Source organism: Vulpes vulpes, unplaced genomic scaffold, assembly GCF_048418805.1.
Source record: "Vulpes vulpes isolate BD-2025 unplaced genomic scaffold, VulVul3 u000000648, whole genome shotgun sequence".
Classification (NCBI taxonomy): Eukaryota; Metazoa; Chordata; class Mammalia; order Carnivora; family Canidae; genus Vulpes; species Vulpes vulpes.
Window position 1 is genome coordinate 561,504 of NW_027325769.1, and position 24,825 is coordinate 586,328.

The 24,825-nt window shown below is 44.5% G+C and overlaps 1 protein-coding gene across 2 annotated transcripts in view; it reads right to left on the reverse strand.

Moving 5' to 3' along the window:
* Positions 1–24,825, reverse strand: part of LOC140597280 (probable global transcription activator SNF2L2) — a 96,030-nt gene that overhangs the window by 51,411 nt on the left and 19,794 nt on the right. For both annotated transcript variants that reach the window (XM_072745317.1, XM_072745316.1), the window contains exons 7-8: positions 21,433–21,510; positions 16,435–16,653 (exon numbers count right to left, since the gene is read on the reverse strand). In XM_072745317.1, coding sequence (XP_072601418.1) covers positions 16,435–16,653; positions 21,433–21,510 — 297 coding nt within the window. The remainder of the gene's footprint in view (positions 1–16,434; positions 16,654–21,432; positions 21,511–24,825) is intronic.

Genomic DNA, 24,825 nt, shown 5'->3' on the forward strand with positions numbered 1-24,825 from the left:
CCACTCTCCTGGGGGGCAGGGGACAGAATATAAGATGATATCTCGTGAAGCCGTGGGCCTCCCTGCTTCTAGAGTGGGGTCCCTGGCACGCTTCCTTCTGCTGAGCAACCTGGACATAGACTCTCAACCCTCAGGGTATTGGGTGCCTTCTGAGCAGCCCTGCCACTGGCGAGAGATACCTGCAAGTCATCTGGTCCCCTGTTCTGGATGCGAAACCTTCTCTGGAGATCCAAATTGCCCCTGGCTTCACTGTGACTTCAACGCACATGGCTTCAAACATTCTCTTTCCAGCCTGGACTTGTTTTGGAGTTACCAGTTGTGATTTCCAATATCCTGTTAAATGTCCCAGCTCAAAGTCATCGCTCTTTCCCCAGCAGAGCAAATATTTCTCTCTGGATCTCTCTGTCTCATCAAAGGGCAGCATCATTTCCCCCCAATTATCCAGGCTTAAAAACAAAAAACAAAAAATAATCTTTAAAATCATGAGTTTCCTTCCTTACAGTCTGGCAGGCCTGCCAGTCACTGTGTGCTTTACCTCTGAAATAGTTCATTCCCCTCTGCTCATTCTCCTCTCTCACAGGCAGGGTCAGATATAATGGCCTCCCTATGGGTTTTTCTTGCCCTCTCTCCTGGGCCCTAATTCATCCTTTACAAAGCAAACGGTTATCTTCTTTCTGCTTAGAAGGAGGAACGCACATTTGTTCTCCCACTTCAGACTTGATGGTCTTTCAATGGAATAGAGTAAAGCCCAGGTTCTCAGGTCTGGCACCACCTCCAGGGAGTGCCCTACCCTAATCTTTCCCCTCCACTCCTATCCCAATGAAAACGAGCATAAAAACACCGTGCTCCTAATACACAAGGTCACAGAGGGAGGAGCCACTCATTCCCATGCCTCGGTGGGGTGCAGAATCTCAAATTCTCTTCCTCATCCCCCTGTCACAAATCATGCTTTTTTAAGAAACAGGCTAAAATGTCACTTCCTTTACAAAATCCTACATGATTTCCTCCTTTTCTCGTACTTTTTACAATATATCACATGCACTTTTGTTCACTTTTGATTCAATTCTGCTTTGTAGGAGTTTTGTTCTTCTCTTAAAATATGCCTGAATCTCCTATCAGCCTGAAATCTCTTTGGGAATTAAAAAAAAAAAAGGTCCCCTTAATCAAAATGTAAAGGGATTTAGACTGATGCCTTACCCACCAGTGGGACCCAGAAATCTTGTTGCAATAAAATTAAATCTTCACTCTTTATTCTTCTGCTTTCTCAAAGTGGCAGGGCTGATCAAGGAACCATATTGTAAGACTACTTGAGAAGCTACACAACTATACAGTGAATTAAAATAAGCCAGATACATGGGGCAAAGATTTTGGTTTTGGTTTGCCCTGCTCCAAACCACCTCTATAAACTGCCTTTATTCTATTTTTAAAGTTTACTTAGTTATTTTAAGTCTTCTCTGCACCCGACGTGGGGCTCAAACTCATGACTCCGAGATTGAAAGTGGTGTGCTCTTCAGACCGGGCCTGCCAGGAGCCTCCAAACTGCCTTTATTTTAACTGGTGACGATACAGTCCTGTGTCTTGCTCTAGCTTTGGGAATAAAATGGCCTAAATAAGACATTCAGCCTTGTTGGCCAAAAAGATCCCGCTAACCTGGAAGGTACAACAAAGACCACCCCTCACCTGGCTAAAAGAGCAGTGTGTGCAGCATTGTGAACAAGGTGAGGAGGAGGACAGAGAGTGGCACTGGCCTCCCCACAAGCAAGGCAAATAAGAAGGGGAGAGAAGCTGACCTGAGTCCTCAAAAGCCTGCGGAATCCCACTGTTCAGCAGATGGGGGTCCACCAAGAACCCCTTCTTGAGGAGTGGCAGGGCTAGACACCTTCACGAGGTGTATCTTGTATTCCTTCCATCTAAAGCGCTGTCTTGAATTTCTCTAGATGCTAGTCCTCCCAACGTCAAGAGACTCACCTGATGTTCATCCAAACTGAGCTCCTGTAACCTTTTCAACAAACAGCTGGAATTCATAAGCCAGGAGGAGGTGGGCTCAGTGGGCAAAGGGGCCATAACATCCCCCCGCTCCCCTGCCCAGTCCCTGCAGACTTGGCCTGATGTGCATTTAATAATAAACTGAACATTTGGCGTTCATCCGACAAATCTACCTGCCGTGGACCACATGCTAAATCCAAAAACCATGCTCCTTGTCTGTGAGGCTTAGTGTCTCATCTGTAAAATGGGAGAAGTAGTATCTGTTCTAAGTCTGTAATGGGATTAAAACGTGATACATATTTATAGCTCCCAGCCTAGCACTGTCTGGAACAGAGAAGGCAGAAGTGGAGGGACTCCAAAGTCCTGAAAATTCTATGGGAAGGAGTTTGGATTAAGAATTCAGATCTGGCAACTAAAAAGAATATGATATTTTCACGTCAATTATATCTCAAAGTAAACAAAACCCATTAGTCCTGGGGAGGGGAGTGGGGAGATGGGAGCCCACTTTGTGGTAGTAAAAATGGGCCAACGACATGATGCGGTGAGGTAAAAGCAATTTTGAAAAGAGGGGGGAACAGCCTGTGAAATCTGAAGTGGTAACATAAAAGCTGTGTTTATGGAGAAGCCAAAAACCACTATTCCAGTGTGGGAAGGCATGCCCCCATGTACCCCTTAACGGCCTTCCAAAAAAAAAGGTCAGTCCTTTGGCACAGGGCGCCCTGTAAAGTAGGGTGTTCTTCAATCAAGTAGAAGGACATGCAAATATTACTAACAGCAGGCTGGGGCTTGATGGGTATCAAGGGCTGGGATTTATTGAAACGGCTACAAAAGAGCTCAGCCTTGTAACAGGTTAAAAATAATTCTGAACGTAATAGCACTGAAATAACCCCTGGCCGTGTTTTACTTGGCTACTTCTCCAACCTGGGTACGTGAAGGTCAGGGAGATCACAGGTGATTCTGTTTTCTTTTCCTCACTCTTCTGTAACGTTTTTTTTTTTTTTTTTTTTTTAGATGGGAAAAATGCCTCCCAAAAACACTATTTTCAGCTTTACATTAAAAAAAAGAAAAAAAAAATAAGCAAAGCTCCAAGGGAGCTCCAAGGGTTTTCAGGTGCTGATTATAAAAATGCAGAAAGCTACAACTAATACAACAATCATCAGAGTCATATATGTAACAAGGGGCACCTGGGTGGCTCAGCTGTTGAGTGTCTGTCCTTGGCTCAGGGCATGATCCCGGGGTCCTGGGATAGAGTCCTGCATCCGGCTCCTTGCAGGGAGCCTGCTTCTCCCTCTGCCTATGTCTCTGCCTCTCTCTCTCTCTGTGTCTCTTGTGAATAAATAAGAAATCTTTTTTTTTTTTTTAAGATTCATGTAACAAGATAAAATGGTGGCAAGTAAAACCCCTAAACTGGATTTATTACTTCTATTGCAGAATGCATATTTATGTCCAGGATTCCCCTGCAATGTTGACATTGTGGTCTGCTGGACTCCACAGTATCTTCCTATGGCTTCCAGTAACACCCCATGACATTAGTGTACTGATTTCCTTTTAAGTTAAAATGAAGGAAAATGGATTTGGTCTTGATAATTTGGGCTGGATGGGAGGACTTGATATTCGATGTCAATGAGCAAAATGGATCCATTTGGCACCTGTTATGCACACTACTTGGTAGTGTGCAGGGGATTCAAAAAAATGAAGGCATGGTACTTTCTTTTTTTTTTTAAGATTTTATTTATTCATTCATGAGACACAGAGAAAGAGAGGCAGAGACACAGGCAGAGGGAATCCCACGTAGGGAGCCCGATGTAGGACTCAATCCCAGGACTCCAGGCTTCCCATGTATCATGTCCTGTCAGCACACGGACTCAGTTCCACTCTCTAAATGCTGCAAACAACTGGATTGTCGCAAACACTGTACCACGTACTGAGTCCACCAATATGCTATAGCACCCTGTGTCAAACCTGCATTTTCAAGAGAAAGCCTTCCTAAGAACAAGGAGGGAATCTCTTGCCCATGGCTTTCACTCCCTGAGAGTTGAGTCTCAAGAGCTGGCGCCAGACCAGGGTGAATCTATAGTTCTCTCCAAGGTCACCAAAAGCAAAGTGAAAGAAGGACAGGGCAGGAAGGATGGGGCCAGGAAGGACAGGGCCACTCTTCCTCACCCTCCTCCCTCCCGGGGAGGTGAAGTGACTCATCCAAGATGTCACATAGCAAGATGATGACAGATCTGGAACTAGACCTCTGATATTCTCCTGATGCCTCAGCCCCCACCCTCTTCTTTCCACTAAATTATCAGAGGCAATTTGGAAGACAGGAATAGATCCACTCGCAACCTTGAGAAAGGTGTGAGGCTATCATTTTAAATAATCTTTAGGAAATCTTTAGAAAATACACATGGTACAAGGGAAGGACATTTTACAAAACAGCATCCTGGGACACCTGTGTGGCTCAGCAGTTGAGCATCTGCCTTCGGCCCAGGGCGTGATCCTGAGGTCCTGGGATCGAGTCCCACATCAGGCTCCCTGCATGGCGCCTGCTTCTCCCTCTGCCTATGTCTCTGCCTCTCTCTCTCTCTGTGTCTCTCATGAATAAATAAATAAAATCTTTAAAAAAATAACCCAGCACTGTGCATTAGGAATATGCTTTCTACAAAGGACTATGGGTACAGTGACCTTCAATATTGTATTTCACTAGGAGTGGCAGAGTAAGCTTTGCCTGGAGCACAGTTTCATGGCCCCATCTACAATTTTTCATGATTCTGACAATCTAACATTCTCTAACAGAAAATAAGAAAGAAGCTCTATAAAAAGCATATGGCCTAGTGCCTAAGATGACCTTCTCTACTGGGCACTTTCTTACTCAAAACTCAAAGTGAAAACCCAATTAATTTAGTGCTTTCTTTTTGTCTTTTAACTTGGAGTTAGATTGGATGTCTCAATCTGGTTTTTGCCCGAAAAGAAAGAAAAGGTTTGAGCTGGAAGGCGGTTGTGAAATCTGTGGTAACTTCCAAGGAATAGCAAGGCTGAAGCATTGAAGCAGTGGTTGTACTTTTGTGTGCATATTTAAGTGATCTTCATCACTGTGCCCTGAAATTAGAACAGCGCCTTCAAATTCTTGAGAAGCTCAAGAGCACTTATGTTAGAACTGCATGCCTTTAGAATTCCTTTAAGTAAGAAATCTTTCCATGAAGACACAGATCATTGGAATCTAATGGGAAAGAATGCCGACAATGTCTACCTTGACCCACATTAGCCAAAAAACACAGGATTTGCAGACTCTGCCCAAAGGACACAGACTGCAACCCCCATCTCTGGCTGGTGTGCTCACTTCATCACAAGTATTTACGGAGTGCTTACTATGCGTGAGGTGCTCCGATGCTGGCGTACGGCAATGCACCAGATGGGCTAGGGCTCTGGCTTTCTTGGAGTTTAATACTAGTGGAAGGAGGCAACAAGCTGACCTTTGCATGATAGCAAGGGCCATGAAGAAAATTGATACAGGTCATGTGACAGATACTGGCCAGGCCTCACTGTTTCAGCTAGTGTGGTCAGGAGGGATCTCTCTGGAAAGGGACCACCAGGGCAAGGGGACAGCCACGTGATGGTCTAGGAAGGATGCTTCCTAGAAGTGCAGAGGCTCTGAACTTCTGCAGAAGCCCCATGTGTGACAGCCACCTAGACAGCAAGCAGAGAAGTTGAGGTTCAAGGGCTGGTGGAGACCAGATGGCCCCACCTCATAGACCACATTGAAGGGTCTGGGTTTAATCAAACTTGCAATCAGAGAGGGTTTTATGTGGCGGATGGGGGTGGAGGTGTATTGGGAAGTACAAGTGGAAATAGTAGGTAGGGGGTGACAGGAGTTGGTATTTGGCTTGGAAAGTACCCTCTGACTTCTCTGGGTAACCACCTGAACTGTTGTGAACAAAGAGGAATGCCAGGAATCTGCAAACATCACATGCTCCAGCATCTAAAGGCAGAGGGTGTGCTGTGCTCTATTTTGCTTTCACTGGGGGTCAAGCAGGCTCAGTAGAAACCTCAGGAGCACAGGTGCGGCTGTCAGAGAGGCAAGGGCCTCCCAGCGACAGCTAGGAGTTGAACTCTATGGCCTTCCCCCTGTGCAGGGCATAGAGAAGAAGCTGCCCTTCCCTCCTGTGGTAGTCTGGAACCTGGGGGACGGAAAATCCTAAGTAACATCCCCAGAGGCAGGACACTAAAACTCTAGCATCAAGTAGGATCCACATTGCTTAAACTCTGCTCATTTCTTGAACAGTTAAAGCCCTACAAGTTAGAGCCTCTCACAGTCTATTTTAATCTCTATTAATTCCCATCTGTGTACACTTGGAGACCTGCTCTTGACAAGCTCTTTAAGGTGGCTAAGTGTGCACTATTATCTCTAATAGCATCTCTCAAATCTGGCTCTTAATTGCACTAATAAGGCGGGCACCGTTCCGACGGAAAAGAACAGAAACTTGACAATTAACACTGCTTTCCCCAGTCCGAGCACAGCGTGGCTCAACCTACTGGGCATTCGATAAAATGGGTGTGGAACGGAATCTGTTTTTTTTTCTTTTTTTTAAAGAGCCTCCATGTATGGGCCCACTAATGGGAAAGCCGAAGATGATCATTATTAAAACCAGAGTACAAAGTAAAAGTCAAAGCAGCTTCCTGTGATTTAGGAGGTTGTGGAAGGGACCCTGCAAATCAAAGATAAGGCAACTAACTCGACCCAGGAGGCCCAGAATCACATCCTTTACTGGCAGCTGGGCCAGGACCCCACAGGCATGGTTCCTGACAGCTGGGTCCCTATGCTCTTCCTACAGGGAAGGATTAAGTAGAAAACAGTCGTACAGAGAGAGCTGATAGCTGAGTGTGTGTAGGCTGGTGGGATCGAGGCGAATAAGCCTATAGACCCCTCACACAGCATATTGAGCAAGGGAACATCTCCTCCTTAGTTCCCATTCATGAGTGGGGGATGGGTGCCTCATTATCCACCCCTCTTTCCCTTCTCCTGTCACCCAAACTCTGTATTCAAGACACACAATGGAAATTTTTTTCCCCCTCTTTTACTATTACTTACCAGGTTTACTCTGAGATAACTCAATACTTTTTTTTTTGTAAGAGCCAATTTGTGTTTGGAATTCTTCTTATATGAACCAGGTTAAATATTACACACTGAAACCTCAGAGAAGTCTATGAGGTATATGCTGTTATTCCCCCCATTTTGTAGCAAAATGGTTACATGAGACACCAAGGGTCACAAACTAATTATAATTAGACAGAGTTGGGATTTGAACCCGGATTCATCGGACTGCAAAGCTTACATTTTTTCATTTTTTAAGATTTTACTTATTTATTCATGAGAGATACAGAGAGGCAGAGACAGGCAGAGGGAGAAGCAGGCACCCCGTGCAGAGCCCAATTTGGGACTTGATCCCAGAACCCTGGGATCACAGCCCGAGCTGAAGGCAGACGCTCAACCACTAAGTTACCCAGGCATCCCAAGGCTTACATTTTTGGCCATTATCCTGAGCTACTCAGGTACACAGCCACAAAAGTCACAGTTCTGACACCCACCTGGACGTGGACACAGTGATGGTAAAGTCACCCTGCCCTGCCTCTAATTTCCTGACAGGTACCCACCCCACTTCTACCCCATGAATGATGTCATTTCAAAACGTATATCAGTATCAAAACGTCACATGGTACACCTTTAATATATATACTTTTTACTTGTCAAAGATAAAAATTCTTTTAGAAAGATGTTCTTCATGCAGCTTTATTGATCAAAGAAAAAAAAAGTATGGGACAGAAACCAAATCTTGATTCAAAAAAGCAGACATATTTCTAAAATCATCTATTTCTCTGCAGGAGTTGGCTCCACATAAAGATAAGGCAAACTTACTCGGGCTTGTAAATATTGGTAAGCCCCATCCAATTTCCCATGGTTGCTTTCCATGCCTGAGTTACATTTCAGTGCTGAATCCCTATTTCAAAGGATAGGACTCGAAACCAGAAATTCCATGCGTCACAGTTTTAAAAATTGAGCAAAACAAGTCTCTCCTGCTTCTCAACCTTTAATATTTATTTTAGTTGGCCCTCGGAGGGTTCTTTCTTCTACTGGACTTAGCCTGCTGGATTTTGACAAAAAGCAATATATTAAGGTCCAATCGCTGTGAAAACAATCTATCCAGTGGATTTAAAGATAAAATAAAAATTGTAGAAAAGTTACCCAAATTCATTTACTGTCAAATATTTCCCCAAACAGTTCAACCTCTTGCCACTAATAGGTCAGTACCTCCTTCCTGAAGTGCTGAAGAACTAGGAATTTGGCAAAACCCAAATCTATTTTCTAGGTCCTTAGCTCTCCCTTGTGTATAAAAACGGAAATGCAGCTTACTAGAAATTTTGCCCCCGTAGATCTAATGACCCAATTTTAAAAGCTTAAAAATGCTATTTGATAAAAGGGGGAAAAATAAATTTTTATGTCTTATAGCAAAAAGCAAAGAAAGATTACTTAAAGTGACAAAACAAAAGCAGCAAAATATTAAAGGCATTCTGTACGTTACACTTTTGCTAAAGAATCCTGAAAAACAAAAACAGACAAGAAAATCTTGTCAGAATAAGATATTATAGGAGAAAAGGACATTTCACAGCATCACAGATGCTCTTAGCTGTGATTACGGAGAGAAATTTCCAGCCCCTGTCTCTGATTTCAGGCTGGATTGTATTTAATCCAGCCCCAACGCAGGAGACACTCTCCTGTTTCAAGGATTTCTAGGGAGAAAAATCCTCTTCGGATGGGTGACAAGACAGTTTGCTATTTCTCATCGTGTTTTCAACAGAATTTCAAATGTTTTGTTTGAAATACCAATTTCTTTAAACTTTCTTGGTTCCCAGCTCTTTGTGACTACCTCTTCATGAATTTCTCTGTCTTTCCCATGTAGGTTTTGGCACAGGCTGCTTGCGATGGAAAGCCAACGAGGGGATCTTATTCTGTATTTGCATCCTGGGGTTATGTAGCTTTTTAAGACACCCAGGTAAATTCCCTTGAGAAGTGTTGCATTTTACTTACTGATTACCCCTACTCCTGTATGGTTTAAGACTCTCTTACTGTTTCCTCCACTTTGACCTGTTAGAAGGAGATAACCCCCAAGTCCTTTTAGGGGTCAGGAGACAGGACCAGGAAGTCACCACTCAGACACAGTCTTCATGGGGAGCTTGGGCTCTTACTTGACAGACTAGTTGAGGAAAATGAGAGTATTCCCTATGCTTCCCTTCCTTGAGGTCCGTCTTGAAATCCTAAACCTTCTAAAACCAGTTGCATCCATCCCTAGATTTAAAGATATGAGGAAGCAGTGCTTATCACCATCACTTACATAACTTGGTTGGGGGCCCAACTGTCCAGGGCACTGCAAACACAGAGGTAAGTTCCTTCATTACCAGGAGCTTATACAGAATACCAAAAAGAGCATCCTCGTCCTCCTGTATGAGGACTGCACGGAGAGACACCAGCAAATAAGAAGGACCTTCCCGAATTACAGTTTCGAGACATCACATCCACGATGAAACAAAAGTGTCGTCTTCAAAGTTCATTCCTTCTATCTGGCTAGCAATTAAATATTACACGGAGCACATAATTTAGTTTGCATTCCAATTATCTTCCAGTGCTGTAGGGTACAAATCACTCACTCAGCAATTAAATAAATTCTGAGGTGTCACTAAATGTTTTAAGGAAAGGAAGGGATTCTGAAGTTGGCAGAAGGACTGATGCAAGAGGAAGAACAGAAAAACAACCAAGTACTCCAGCACTCACCCTCAGCCCAGCTTTTAGCTTTGCAATCACCCCAATCTTACAGAGCCCCTGCCCCGATAAAGACTGCAATATTGGAGACATCGCAGTGCACACATGGCTGGAGTTCAACCGGAAAACCTGTCCCACTGGGCTCATCAGACATCTGCCAATATAGGCCGATGGAACGCCTGCTCTCACATATAAAGACACAAACATATTTTTTTCAAGAAATTAACAACATGAGCCAATTATTGTGTATGTGCAAACACACATGCGTGTGCATGCACACCCATAGTACGTGGTGTAGCACTGTTATCACCTTGGGTTCACCATGGGAAAAGCTAGAACATGCTAAGGGATATCATATTTTTAAAACCACATTTTTACATTTCTCTTTTAAACTTTCTAGAGGTGCTATTCCCTGTTCAGGGGAGCCACCCACTGCCTTCAGAAGGATTAGGATAAAGTTGGTATGCAAAGGAAAGAAACCAAAGGCCACCAGTGCCTCCCCAACGGCGGATTTATGAGCCCACCATCAGAGAGCAGTCTCAATCAGGATTTGGTGAGGGAGAGGGGTTTCCTCACTTCCAAAGGCTCTTTGTAATCTAGAGCTATGTCTGAGGCACAAGACTCCTCAGTGGCTCACCTAGAGGCACTAGATGCCACCGTGCTGCACCCTATGGCGGGGCCACGTGTGTATGGGAAGTTGCTATCTGTATGTGACAGGAAGGCAGGGCAGAGAGCCTTCTTTCTCAGCGGGAGTAAAGAGGTAGAGAGGTAAGAGGTCAGGCCTGAGGATATTGCCACCTGTTGTATAATCAAGAATTTGTCTGGTCTTTGTCCTGGGTTGCTGGCATGGGGCTTCTAAAGCCCTCGGAATTTCCTGAGTGGTAAGCGGTGTCTTTGTTATGCTAATGAGGTGACCAAGGAGGGCCCCTAGAGGGCTTCAGGATGGGGGCAGTCACCAGAAGGACCAACCACTTGAGTAGGTGGTTGGGCTGTTGAGCCAGGCGGGCCTGGGAGGAGCTGGGGATTGGGGAAGGAGTCCGATCATCCAGCTGATTATTTTATTTTATTTTATTTTATTTTATTTTATTTTATTTTATTTTACTTTTTACTTTACTTTCTTTTCTTTTTCCAGCCAGTGATTTTAATCATTTGTGCCTACATAGTAATGAGCCCTGGATAAAAACTCTGGATGCTGAAGCTCAGTGGAGGGAGCTTTCTGGTTGGTGTCAGGAAGGGTGATGCACCCTGATTCAAACAGGAGGGGGATCTCTGTCTGCTTCTTAGACCTCGTGCTATGCACCTCTTCATTTGTTGGTCCTCCTGACTTGTGTCTTCAGTAATAAAACTGTAACCACAAGTAGTGCTTTTCTGAGTTCTATTTATCATCATAGCTAATTAACTGAACCGAGGGAGTCATGAGAACCCCCGAATTTATAGCCAGTCAGTCAGAAAGGCCCGTGGCCAGGGGACTCCCAGAGTGTGGCTGGGGGGTGAAATTAGCACCGTCTTGCTGGGGCCTGATCCCCTTTAACTTGTGCGGTCTATGCCAACTCTGGGTAGTTAGTGCCAGAAGTGAACCTGGTTGGGGTTGAAATGAATACTCACCTGTGAGGGCCCCTAAGTGGTGTGTTAGGGGGGAGGTGCAAGGAGCAAGAGGAATGAGATCCTAAAAATGCCCAGAAGTAGATTTTCTGTGAGGCTAATAAAGTGCAAACTTCAAGACTCTCACCTGACATGCTCCTCTTAAGGCTCTGGGAGGGTCCTTCACGATGTGTTCACATAGCCAGACACAATATGCAAAAAGTAAGACATTTTTGTCTCGCTTGTTTTAAAAAGCTCCCTCACCCACCCAGCCACAGATTCTAGGAACTTCAGTCTTGACAACCCCCTGGTGGTGACTCTGCCATTGTCGAGAAATGGGGCTAGGCTCTCTTGCCTGTTCTAGCACGGTGTGAAGGAAGCAGCCAAGACTTTTTGCAGATTCTCAAGCAGGGCACAGAAAAAGAACTGAGAGTGCTGTGGCAGCACCAGAAGGGCTGGGGGTCCTCACGAGACCTCAGAGCGCAGGAGAGCTGCCAACCTGGAGATGGAGCCGGGACCCCAGACTGCAGTAGCACAGATCATGGGAATCTCCCAGGGAATGAGATGGGACCAGATCAGATGCACGTCGAGACCTCCAGGGACAGGACAGGCCAGTAGCCCTGCACCGAACCTAGCAGAGACCCACAGGACAGCGGGAAACCAGGGCACCAGCCCCCAGGGCCATGACAGAACACCAGCTTCTACCATTTTCCAGATGCCAGTTGGGAAGGAAGATGGAACTGCAGCCCCCAGGAGAGGAAGAGAAACAGCCCATGGGATACACGAGTGCTGACCTGACAACCCCCAAAAGATAAGTTAACTTGAGACTGGCTAACACCAAAGAAATCTAAGTTTCCCTCAATGGAAAACAGGGATTTCAGAAGAACTTTTAAAAAACTTTTTTTTTTTTTAATTGAGCTATGTTTGAAATTGTGATCCTTCTCATTTAAAACAACATTATGAATACAGAAAAATTTTAAGATCTTCCAACTAAACAGATTGTCTAAAGGTCACTGTGGGAATTTTTAGCATAATAGGATTATAAAATAAAACCTGTTTGTGATAAAACCATAATAAAATTTTCAAGGAAAGTGGCCATTTCACTTAAATTTAACCTAAGTGTTCTGAGGCAGAGCCTGCTAGCTAGTCACCAGAATCTTATTTTCCTGGGCTGATGGCCAGACCACATTTCCTGGTCTCCCTTACAGCCAAGTGTGGCCACACGACTGAGTTCCAGCCAATGGGACATGAGCGGAAATGACAGGGGACCGTGCAGGCCTGGCCCATCCAAACCCCACACCCACCACTCTGTGCTGCCTCCCCCACTTCCAGCCTCACCAGGATGCAGATGAAGAAGTTGGCAGAGGCTCTGTCAGCCTGGACTCTTGAGAGTCTGGACATGGAGAGTAGCTGCCCCCACGAACCAGAAACATCCACCTTGGGCTTTTTTTTTTTTTTTCCACCTTGGGCTTTTATGGAAGGAGTAAAAGTCTACTCATTTTTTCGTAGAGGCCCATGAGTTGGGCATGTTTCAGTCCAGCCGTGGCAGCCGTGAATGTTGCCCTAGGCTATCCTCTTGCACATCAATCTGGTGCTAATTCAATGTGGCAATCAATGGGCACTTACTATTTGTACATGGAATTCCTAAGTTCTTTTTTTTTTTTTAAAGATTTATTTATTTATGATAGACATAGAGAGAGAGAGAGAGGCAGAGACACAGGCAGAGGGAGAAGCAGGCTCCATGCACCGGGAGCCTGACGTGGGATTCGATCCCGGATCTCCAGGATCGCGCCCTGGGCCAAAGGCAGGCGCCAAACCGCTGCGCCACCCAGGGATCCCGGAATTCCTAAGTTCTAACAATATCCACCTTACCTGCTACTAGGAAACTACCAGGAATGCTAGGAAACTGGATTTTGAGCTGTGACCAAAGAGTGAGCACGGCCATGTGAGAGCACGGAGAAAAGTTCAATTACTATTTATTTGTGAAGGTGCCATGGATGTGGCGGTGATGGAGCTGGGCCTGGGAGGATGAGAGAAGTTCAGGAGGAAGAGGAGGGGGAGGAGGAGGGTGGGGAAGTTCATTCCAGGCTGAACATGAGTCCTCATGTCTGATCCAGTGGGACGTGATGCTAACGACAGAAAAAACAGGGCTCTGTTCACCCCAGGAAGCAGAATTCAGGCCAGTGAGGAACAGCAGATGAGGAAAGAGGATTCGGTTCAAAGCGGAGAGGAAGGAACGGTCGGGGCTGACCCCAGATTGGAGGCCCTATGCAGACAAAAAAGGCAGAGCGTTTCCCTGAGGGGTGACCAGCCTCTTGGCACTGGGGCTGCGGAGGATGCAGTTTCAAGCAGGGGATGGGTAGCTGCTCCATTCAGCTGCCTTCCAGCTCTGGGATGCTCTGTAACTCCCAAGCCTCTGCCAAGCAGGCTTTGTGCATCATTGCCAGGAGAGAGAAGAATTATTTTAGCCCTGTTTCCGCATTTCTTTCACGACCATCTTTGCCATATTCCCTTTCAAGGCTGTGTTGGCTGGGTCCACTCGACGCATTCAATCATAAGCCAGTAGAGAACATCTTTTCCCATCCAGGCTTGTGAAAACCCCTTGAATATAATGTTATTACCAAGAAAAAGCTTACTAGGCTGATATTGAACAGGATTGCTGCTGGTGAACAAAAAACCAAATGACAGGAAGTATCTATTTTGAACGCCTTGGCCGTGGGGCCTGCTGCATTGATGGCGGGTCCCGGTTGACAACAAGTTACTGGCTCCTACCAAATACGGACAGACGATTTTCCAAAGAATGGATCACAAAAAGACGTGTTACAACAGAGCTGCACTGAGAACAGTTTTGTCCTTCCTGGGTGGCTTCATATCTCGCGATACACCACAGCGTGAACATGAATTTCACTGTGTCATTTTGAAAAACAAACTAGTTTTCCATTTTTATTTATTTTATTTATTTATATTTTAAGATTTTATGTATTTATTCATGAGAAACCAGAGAGAGGCAGAGAGGTAGACAGAGAAAGAAGCAGGTTTCCTGCAGGGAGCCCAAAGTGGGACTCGATTCCAGGACCCCAGGATCACGACCTGAGCTGAAGGCAGATGCTCAACCACTATGCCACCCAGGTACCCAGTTTTCCAGTTTTCCAGTTTTAGATGTGTATGCTAGAGGTGAAAGGAAGTCTGGTGGATCATGAGAAAGAGAGATGCTATCCTAACATTATGGTAAATGAGGCAATTTTCACATTCCTCTTAAAAGTTATCACTGTATTTCACAAACATTCCTCAGGTCCCTACTATGTGCTAGGCACTGCGCTATTCATTAGTGACCTATGCTGAAAGAAAAAGGGAACACATGAGATATTCTAACTTGGAAACTTTCTAAGATCATGTTATTTTTCTTAAGGGCATTTCCCAACAATTATTTTTAAAATGGTGGGTTCAGCTACTTTCTGGCCTGATAAACAAGGTTATTTTGCCTGTAGTATCTGGAGAGTCTACCTATAAAGATTGACTTTGCACGTTTTGGCCTGGATCGTTGTATCCTCTCCTGTAATAGGACTCCAGGTACTTAATTTATTGCTTAAATTAAAGAGAAAGGGAAAGGGAATTTTCTTGAGCTCAGAAATGATTATTAGACAAACACAAAACCCGTCACATTATAGAATGAGTCGTAATATGCAGCAACATCCTTACAACAGGGAAACAAAAGAAATCCATAAAACCATGCTCTGGGACCATGGGAATATTTGGATACAATGGTAGGACGGTCACACGGAAGTCAGATTTCACATGCCGTCGTTTGGCCATAAACATGAGCAAAGCTCTCTTTGTCTCTTTCTTTTTCCAGCCTTTTCAAAATTCAGGTCATGTCTCTCTCATCATATAGCATCCTGAGTAAATCACATTTCAAGTGGAGCCAAGACCTGTCCGCCTTTGATAACCAATCTCAAAAATACTTCCCAGTGCTTTTCCACCCACCCACCCTCTTATGTCCTAGGTCCTAGAAGCCGTGGTTCACAAAGCTCGGGGGCCGCACCCCCTTTCAATAAAGCGAACAACTCACAACCACAGCTTCTGTTTTGTTTGGTTTTCACCCCGAACGAGCTGTTTCCGGCGCACATCCTCTGGTCCTGCTTTACCCAGGGCCCCAGAGTGCCGTCAACCACCGGTACTAGGTCTGCGCCCTGTCAGGCCAAGTGGGGCGAAACCTCCAAAGGGAAGCTTCTCGGCGGCGTTCACACCTGTCACTCCTTGGGGGCACTGGGATACTTCTCTGCTCCCTGGGCGACATTCTGAGATTTCATCCCTAGGGCAAAATGATAAATCACCATCTTCCCAAAAGGGTGGCAGAGCCCCCAAACTACAGAATAACATTTCCAAGCATCAGCGACCCCAGCCTGGGCCTGCGACAGACAGATCCAAAGAGCCAAAATTGAGCACACAAATGCTTCAGCTCTCACAAGTTCTTATTTCTAGCCAGCTGTGTGACCTGGCATAGTCACTGAACCTCTCTGGGCCACAACTGCTCTGTCTGTAAAACCAGGAGAATACAAAGATACTTTCCAGCTCTAATTTCCTTGGGCCACAACTCCTTCAAACCAAGAGTACAATGACACCTTCCAGCTCTAATTTCTTTGGGTCTAGGAAATAACAATGCAGCTAGAAAACACCTCTGTCTCCAAACTATCTCTGCTAGCCTTGAAAAAGTAAAACTCCGATTAAAGACCACAAAATTGAAGGGGGAACAATCAGAAAGATCTCTAAGGCCCCCTTCCACATTTTGATTCTAACTCTGACAGTGATGCAAGACCAGGCAACCGGTCGTAAGACGTGAGCGGTCTCATTGCTTCCAATGGCCAACGCTGCCCTCGCAAGACAGTCTTCGTCATAACTCAAGGCCCTGCCTTGGAATGGGAAGAGTCCACTGCAACAGCTAGATGACCTTCCCTGGGTTTAAGAGCCCCTTCTGCTTTCACTCGCAGCTTGCCCCTGGGCCCCAGATTGCTCAAGCCAGCAGGTGCATCCACCTGGCCAGGACAGGTAAGAAAGCCACTACCTACCCTCAGCCACTGCTTCTCCGTGAGGGCGTCGCTGTAGTCCACGTCCCGGCGCTGGCGAGACCCCCTGCCAAATATTTTCTCCTCCTCTTCTTCACACGTGAGCCGCTCCACTTCGGCGTCATCCTTAATAATCCAGGAGGGCAGCTCATCTTCCTCCATCAAGCGGGGCTTCCGCTTCGGGTTCCGGGCGTCTTCCCGCCGCCGGTCCATGTCCATACGCTGGAGGCATTAACAAAAGTTTTTCACCAGTGGGAAAAGGGGATTCCACACAGCATCGATTTCACAGCACACAAAACTTGCACGAGTCACCTCCTTATGGTTTCAGGGTCCCTTTCTGCTTTTCCCATAAAGTCTCTCTATCCTGGCTGACTCCTTCTGGCTCATTCCTCAAGCAGGCGGTCCCTGCAGAGTTCTGTAAGGTAAAATCTCTTCCCTCCCTTCCCCCACCCCATACCCCATCTTTGAAATGCATGCATTTAAAATACACTCTTTAAAGAATCCTATGCTTGGTTTGTGTGCACGCAATGCTCCCCCTTAAGTAGTGGTGAGAAATGTCCAATTGGGGATGTATTTCAAAAAATATGAGCCCTGGAGATAGAATTCACTGCTGCCCTGGCATAAAAGTACTCTTCGAGCATGTAAAAGAGAAACTTCATTAAGAAAACTTCCTTTTACTCAATAGGGCTCATGCTTTTAATTAGACAACCAGGAAAAAATGTCAGCGGCCCAAGTTGTCACTGTAGAGCGGCCACCCTCAGACTTGGACATGCAGGCCCATTAATGGCTTGATTAGTCATTCGGCCATGGGTGTATTGAATTTTCGGTGCACCGTGGGCTCTGTGAAAGGAATGTCCTTCAACTCTCCAGCTTTAAAAAAAAAAAAAAAGTTTGGCCCCTACAAAAATGGTATAGCACCTGAAAAGAAGCTCAGATGCAATCTCATTGCAACTCATCAGGTTATAAGGGACGTGTCTCCCTTTCATACATTTTCATAGACTTCAAAATGCTGACGTCCCCACCTCTTGCTTTATTTTTTTAAAAGTCCAGTGCACTTGTAAGTAAATTAAGTGCCACACACTTGGCTCTAACTCGTAATCAAACAATCTGATAGCCTAAAAAAGCAAATCAAACCTGCACTGAATCGCTGCATATGTTAGTTACATAGATGTTATATATACATATATCGCTTGCTACAACCGAATAGACCATTAACCATTAAATGATTTACCTTTCCCCTTTCTTCGTTCGGTTCTACCGTAATGAAACAGGGATTCAACATAACCTTTTCTTAAGAACTAAAACCGGCAACAAAATATAAATGAACTTTCTCTTCAAATCCAAACTTGACCTCTAAGATCAACATAGATATTCGAGTTCAAAGTCCCTTAAACTAGGCTTCAACATTTTTGGAAATCATTATATTCCCAAGATGGGCCAGGCCTGCAGCTTGGGGGAGCCCCATTGGTAGATAAATGTGGCCATCCTGTTCTGTCATGTGCTATAGTTAGCTGGAGAGGCTGTTCTTAATCCTGACTCCTAATGCTCTGGTATCAGAAATGGGATCCACCAAACTAGCACTGGTAGCACACAGAATGCCTTGCTGACAATGCAATCTGCAGAGGGGCTTCTCAGAGTGACCTCCTAACAGTACTTTAGATTGCTAATAAGAAAGAAAAAAAAAACATTTTTTTTTGGTTAATGTATTCCACTGAGATGACAAGATACTGCCACTTTAGTTTTTGGTTTGACCACCGCCATTATTTATACCAAGAACTGCTAAAATGACTTAAGCCATGTATTTGTCTACAGTTGGGAACAGAAATCTTTTCTGACATAAAAATAAAATATCGGCATCAAAAATAAAAAGCAAATTGACATAAAAAATCTGATATAACAAAACAAATTGCACTTGCTTTTTTTTTTTTTTCTTTTCGGAAAGGTTGATGTACTTCTTAATAAGCTTAAAGTTCTGATGGTTGCATCTCTTCCCAGAGATTTCTACTTGCAGAAGACCAGCACAAAATCCGAAGTTGATATTCAAGTAAGTCTAATTTACAATTCAGGTACGACGTGAATATATTTGGCTTAAGACCTGATAATAAACGTTGTGCTAACAAGGACAGTTATTTTTAAAAAGTACTTCTTGCCTTTGTAGGGAACATAGCAGTTTAAAGTTTCATGCTTGTACGGTATCAGAATGTTTCACATTCATACCCTGATGTGTCAAAGATCTTTTTAGGTAAAATTTATAGGGGATCAGAGTGAACGATAACGGTTTCTGAAGTCCCATGTTTAGAAGAAAATCAGAAAAATATTCAAAAGAAAGGTCTTATTTTAAAGAGATTGCTTGCTTGATGTGTGTTATTTAACTACAGTATCTAAGATAAATCATAAACTTATATTAAATTTTACATAGAGAACTTTTTTTAATAATAAGGGATAAAAAGGTTAAATATATGAAATCCAATCTAGCTTGCTTGTGTCTCACTGAACCTTTTCATCAGAGTAGTTGGCAAGGATTCAAATTTGATTTCCTGACCCCTGGTGGAGGTGCTAATGCACAGTGAATTGGCCAAAGGCAGCAGGCTGCTTAGATTTAAAACAACAACAACAACAACAACAACAAAACAACAACAAAACAACCAAACTCCAAATTTGTATAATCCAAAAATGGGAAGTGAACCATTAGGAAACAAGCAGAACATGCCCGAAATCAAGATGCCTATAAAAAAGTGCTCCCTAGCCAGCTTCACTTGTTCTAAGCCTGTTCTTTGCATGATAAAATAGTCCCAAATTAAAAGAAAGCTGAGCCTCAGCCAGACATTCAAATTTTTTTTCCCCTGAGGCTTTCAATTTCTACAAATCTCCAGCCCAAAAGTCAGAAAAAGAGAAGTACTCTTTTTTCCCCCTCACTTTGGGGCTGCTGATGGAAATCTCCATCTCGGGGCCTAATCTAATTTGTATAATGACAGGCAGCTTATCCGTTCTCGGGGACTCAAGAGTATCTGAGGCTGTGGCCATGCTGAATTACTGCCAATCAGTGAGCAGCCAGCGAAGCTGCGGGCCCATTGCCCCTGTGTCAGGAATCTACAGTAATCTACATTGTAATAAGAAATCCACAGTGTAATAAGTTCCTCAAGAAGAGAAAACATATCTGCTTCCTATGTGTATCTCTAATGTCCCTCAGTAGAGATCAATCTATAAAGGTGGTGACCAACAGAAATTAAGAGTTAAGAAATTTAGGTTCCAGGAACACCCTGCATTGGCCATGCTGTTACATGACCCTGTTGCATCATTTCTATCCAAAATGGACCACCCTGAGGAGGGTTCACTTAGGAAGCGGGGGAGTGCACATCTCAGGTTAGGAATTATTCCCACGGCTACCTAAGCCCTGAGAAAGAATTAAGTGTCTTTTATACTGGAATTGTTATGTGTGGACACAACCACTGTTCCCTAGACAAAAATCACAAAGTCATAAAAATAATGTAAGCCACCACACAGCTGGAGCTCCCTTCTCAGACTGTCTGCACTAAAAAGCCAGAGGATGCAAAAATCCTGTGGGTCGTATCTGGCCCAGAGTCCTATTTAGTTTGGCCTGCAGTATTAGATCATAATAAAAAATTGAATTTTAGCTGCAAACATTTTGAAATGCAGAAACTGCACATGAAAAACCGAAATTCCCAGCTTCTCTTGGAAATTTAGAATTCCTGGCTACATGGGGCTTAGGGCTCCATCCCCCTCAGGCAATGTAGCTCCAGTTCATCACAGCCACCCACCCATCCACTCCTCCACTTGCTTCACTCCTGCAAACTGCTTGTCTGATGCCTGAGGGCATTCAAACAGGGGGCGGGTGTCTGATTTGGGGGTGTGAGGCATTCAAGCCGCAGAGCAGTTACAGTCCCCATTTAGTCACTCATCCCGCAATCACATGAAATGTCAGCAAAATCAAAATAACTGATGGCACCAGAGGGAGCCTCGCAACTTTCTATGTCCTGCCTCACCCTGACATCTTTGCAAGGCCTAAAATTTTACAAGTACCGCCATCCATCCAATCAGTATTTGTTAAGCAAGTACTATGTGCCAGGAACTGTTCTGAGCATTGGGGATGCAGAGATAAATAGTTATGCATATGCCTTAAGGATGCAGCAAAATTTCACTCCTGAGGGCCTCCCTCGCTCACCAAGGGGCTTGCTCCTGCACAGCCGGACCTTGTGACAGTCCACACACATAAATCAAATGCGGATTTCAGCAGGTCATGTGTAAACATGACCACATAGCACACGACATCAAGGCTGAAACCACGGGTGTTAAATCCTCAAAGGTCAAGGTTCTTTTCTATCTGTCCGGACCAGGGAAATCCAACCACTGTCAATCTTTCAATGAAGGTGACACCTTGATGTGCATCTGGAAAGTTCCTGTTCCCTTCGGTAAGCTCTCCTCAACATGAAGGAGAGGCCCGACCCTGTTGTCTGGTTGGTATCCACTCACCCCACAGACAGCATAATATGTGTTTTGATCCAATAAGGAGACTGGGAGGGAAAGGTAGTAAACTAACCTACAGGAGGAGCAGGGCAGGTTTCCTGAGTGACGCTGGCCTGGAATCCCAGATGAGCTGGGCAGGGATGAGGGTGGTGAGGGGCGGGGGGAGAGGGAGGATCTGGGGCGAAGCTGTGGACCACATGGCCTGCCCAGAGGGCACAGCTGCTACTGAGCCCCAGCCAGTGGCTTCCATATAGGGACACGGGCCTGGTATTGCCCATTCTCATTTTCCAAGAGAAGCCGGAAATCAGGATTCTTTTTACGTTGGCAACAAATCTGAAATTTCAAAAAAACACTGCGTGGGCCAAACCAAATATGTCTGCAGGCTAAATCCAGCCAGTTTGCAGCCTCTGGACCAACGGAAAGACACAGGCTTTGCAAGCAAAATCCCGCCAGGGCACGCAGGCTCCAGACATCTCATGTTAACAGAAAAAGGTGCGTGAGTTTCTATGATATTACCATAAAGAGATCAAATTCTTCTTCTCGCCGGGCAATCATCTGGTTCAGAGTCTCGTCATCTGGCACTTCATCTTCTTCCTGGGGTTAAGAACAGAATGACTTAACAGGCTTCAAGGTGGGGGGGGGGGGTGCGGGGGCCTCGGGCAAGTGGGGCGAGGTACAAAGGGGTAAAGTGCATCTGTCCTGCAGATCACAGGGATCCCTTTCTCAAGCCAGAAAGAAAAGAGAAAGGTCACTATCATTATTTTGCAAGCTATTCCGACAGTCTTGCCAGAGAAAAATCTGTTTAGAAAAGAAACGTGGTACATACACTCTGAACAATCCTGTTTTTTTGGGGTGTGGATCTTGATTCCATGACTTTTAAAACAAAGATACTTAATGTCCTCCCGCCTCAATGACCTCATCTGTAAGATGGGTGTGACATTCACTTTGAAGAGAAGTCCTAAGAGTTAAGTAAGGAAATGAACAGGAGGAAGTGCCTAATGTAAATCCTTCTATCAGTTTAAATCCACATGTAAGTGCTTATTTTCAAAGCCTTACAAAAACCACACATATGTGGAAGTTTGTGATGGGGCATGCCACAAGACCTTAAAAATCTTATAGATAGGTCAAATGTAGAGCTTTTAAGATAGGTTTAATCAGTGTCTTTCAGTGGGAATTATTATTCTAATGGTTAAAGCTGCAGATGGGACACCTCTGACTGTATCCCTAACAAACCTCCCACCAACTATTCTTAATTTAAAAAAAAAAATCTCTCTGCAAATTCCTCAGAAACCAAGTTCTCAAGTTCTCTAGACATGTGATGACTTCCATCCTTGAAGAAAAACATGATTTTAAAAGTTGGGCAGAGGCTACAGAACTTACCTTCCAAAATTATTTTTATCATATGCTGGCTAAGCGTGTTGAAAATCAAATGGAGAATTTCAGGGTATTAGCAAAACCCAGAACTTCAAACATCCAATTTCCCAGATTATACATTCAAAACGAGGCACCTTGTTCTAGAAACAGTAGGAGTGTGTGAGCAGCTTAAATGAGATAACTCTGGCGCTTCCCAAGATAATGTCTTTCGGACTGTGTTAGAAATGAATGCATTTCCATAAAGCAAAAATCTAATGATTCAAGCTAATAATTACTTGTAAAAAGCTTTCTATTCTAGTCCATCTCTAGACTGATTACAGTCAATCTGTCTTGATACTATATTTCATCTGACAAAGACTAGCTGACAGTGGGCTGATACTTCACCATACAAAGAATCTGGTTAATAGATCCTTTGGTGAAAAGGTGGCTGCTTTGCCCACTCTATCTATACCCAGGACCGCATGGGATTCACTCATTGCCTACACAACGGGGGCCTTGGACCTCCCTGTGCTGAGGATGAAAAGATTCTCTTGTAAACTGGCAAGAAGCCTGCCTGCAGTGGCCTGACCTTCCAGAGACTCGAGTGGTTGGGAGGTAGGCAGAGTCTCTTCCTGGGTTCTCTGTGCCTCACTACTTCATGGCCTGTCAGCCCTGCAGACAGGGGCCTCAATATTTGTGTCAGAGCCCTTGACTGCAGTCTATCAATGTCCCCAAACATCTTCACATCCTGACACGGGACGCCCAGAAAACGGTACCATGTCTGACATATTGATAGTCTGGAAGGCGCGAGAAGCCCCAGCAAGGCTGCTGGCAGTGAGAAGCAAGTGGACCTGGACTCTGCTCCAGTCCAGCCCTGCTGGCCCCCAGGGCGGGGAGACATTGGCATCTCCCCACAATCTAGGAAGGCTGGAAAGCTCCAGGCTACCACACACCCCATCGAACCCAGGCCAGCTTCTGTTTCCACAAGGCCTACGTAAAACAAATAAAGCAAAAACACAGCGGAGACCTTGGGCTGAGTGTGAGCTCTGCCCACACCTGCGTCGTAATGATATGTATCAGGCACTCCCCTCTTTTATTTTTTAAATTTCTGGGTGTATACACAGTAACAAAAAAAAAATCACCCAAAAACCTGATTCTAAATTTGTACCAAATACTCAGTTTCAAGAATCAAGCCTGTATCAACTATTCAATTTTAAGAATCAGAGTGGTGAACTATTCTTGATCAAAATTTTTATTTATTTATTTTCAATATTTTTAAAGACTTTATTTATTTGAGACAGAGACAGAGAGAGCACAGGAGCAGGGGGAGGGGCAGAGGGAGAAGCAGACTCTTCGCTGAGCAGGGAGCCCAACTCAGTCTTGGTCCCAGGATTCTGGGGTCACAACCTAAGCTGAAGACAGAGGCTTAACTGACTGAGTCACCCAGGCTCTCAAGATAAATATTTTTTAAATGTGTGTCAATATATGGATGTCTGTGTACATCTATTTTTCATTTTTTTAATGAAATCTAATATATAACTAACCAAATATATAAGACCGACAAGTTAGGAAGATGCACGATAAAAAAGTACTCCTCAGTTTGCAGAAAGATTCCTTTCAGGATTTATTTAAATATCAAGATCTACTTTACATTTAGACTCGTTTTGGGCGAAAAAAAAGTATGTGAGGCTTTTAAAAGAATTTGACTTATAATTTATAGAAGATTTCAAAACATATATCCCACTGAAGGCAAAGTCAAGCTATCTCTAATGCCTTAAATAGTTCACTCTTTAGTTTACAAATACAGGGACATCGAACCAAATGTGTCCATTCTAAGACAATTTTATGATAGGAGTTGGTACTGATATTTTGCACCATTTTCTGGACTACATTAGAATGATGTCTCTGATCTCTTTCAAGTCTACTTGGGTTGAAAATTTACTGCAGAATTATCAAAACTGGCAATCAAAAAAAAAAAAATACAAGGCACCTGGGTGGCTCAGCGGTTGAGCATCTGCCTTCCCCTCAGGGTGTGATCCTGGGTCCAGGGATCGAGTCCCCTATCCGACTCCTTGCAGGGAGCCTGCTTCTTCCTCTGCCTATGTCTCTGCCTCTCTCTGTGCCTCTCATGAATAAATAAATAAAATCTTAAAAAAAAAATACAAGTGACAACCTGAAGACCATCCCCACCCCTCCTTGAGAAACATAAGCAATGCGTTCTTTGGACAATCTTCCCAAGAAAAGAGAGATTCCGTGCCCCTCACCTCCCCCCTACCCCCCGCCCCCAGTCATTTTCTCAGCCTCTGGTCAGTTTTTACAGAAAAATTTGAACTGGAGGTGAGAGTCATGCTTTCCGAGTACAAGTAAGTAAGTTAAGATGGCTGTGACGGCTTGTCCTGCAAGCACACTGAAGCGCTTAATCAAAAGGCAAAAGACAACAGAGGGCCCTGGGGGATGGCAGAGAGAAGAGGCAAAGAGGGGCCCTTCCTCCTGGCTCCTTCCAGATTTTGGCCCCCCACCCCCAACCCACCAGGAGGCCCGTCTGCAGTTCTGTGC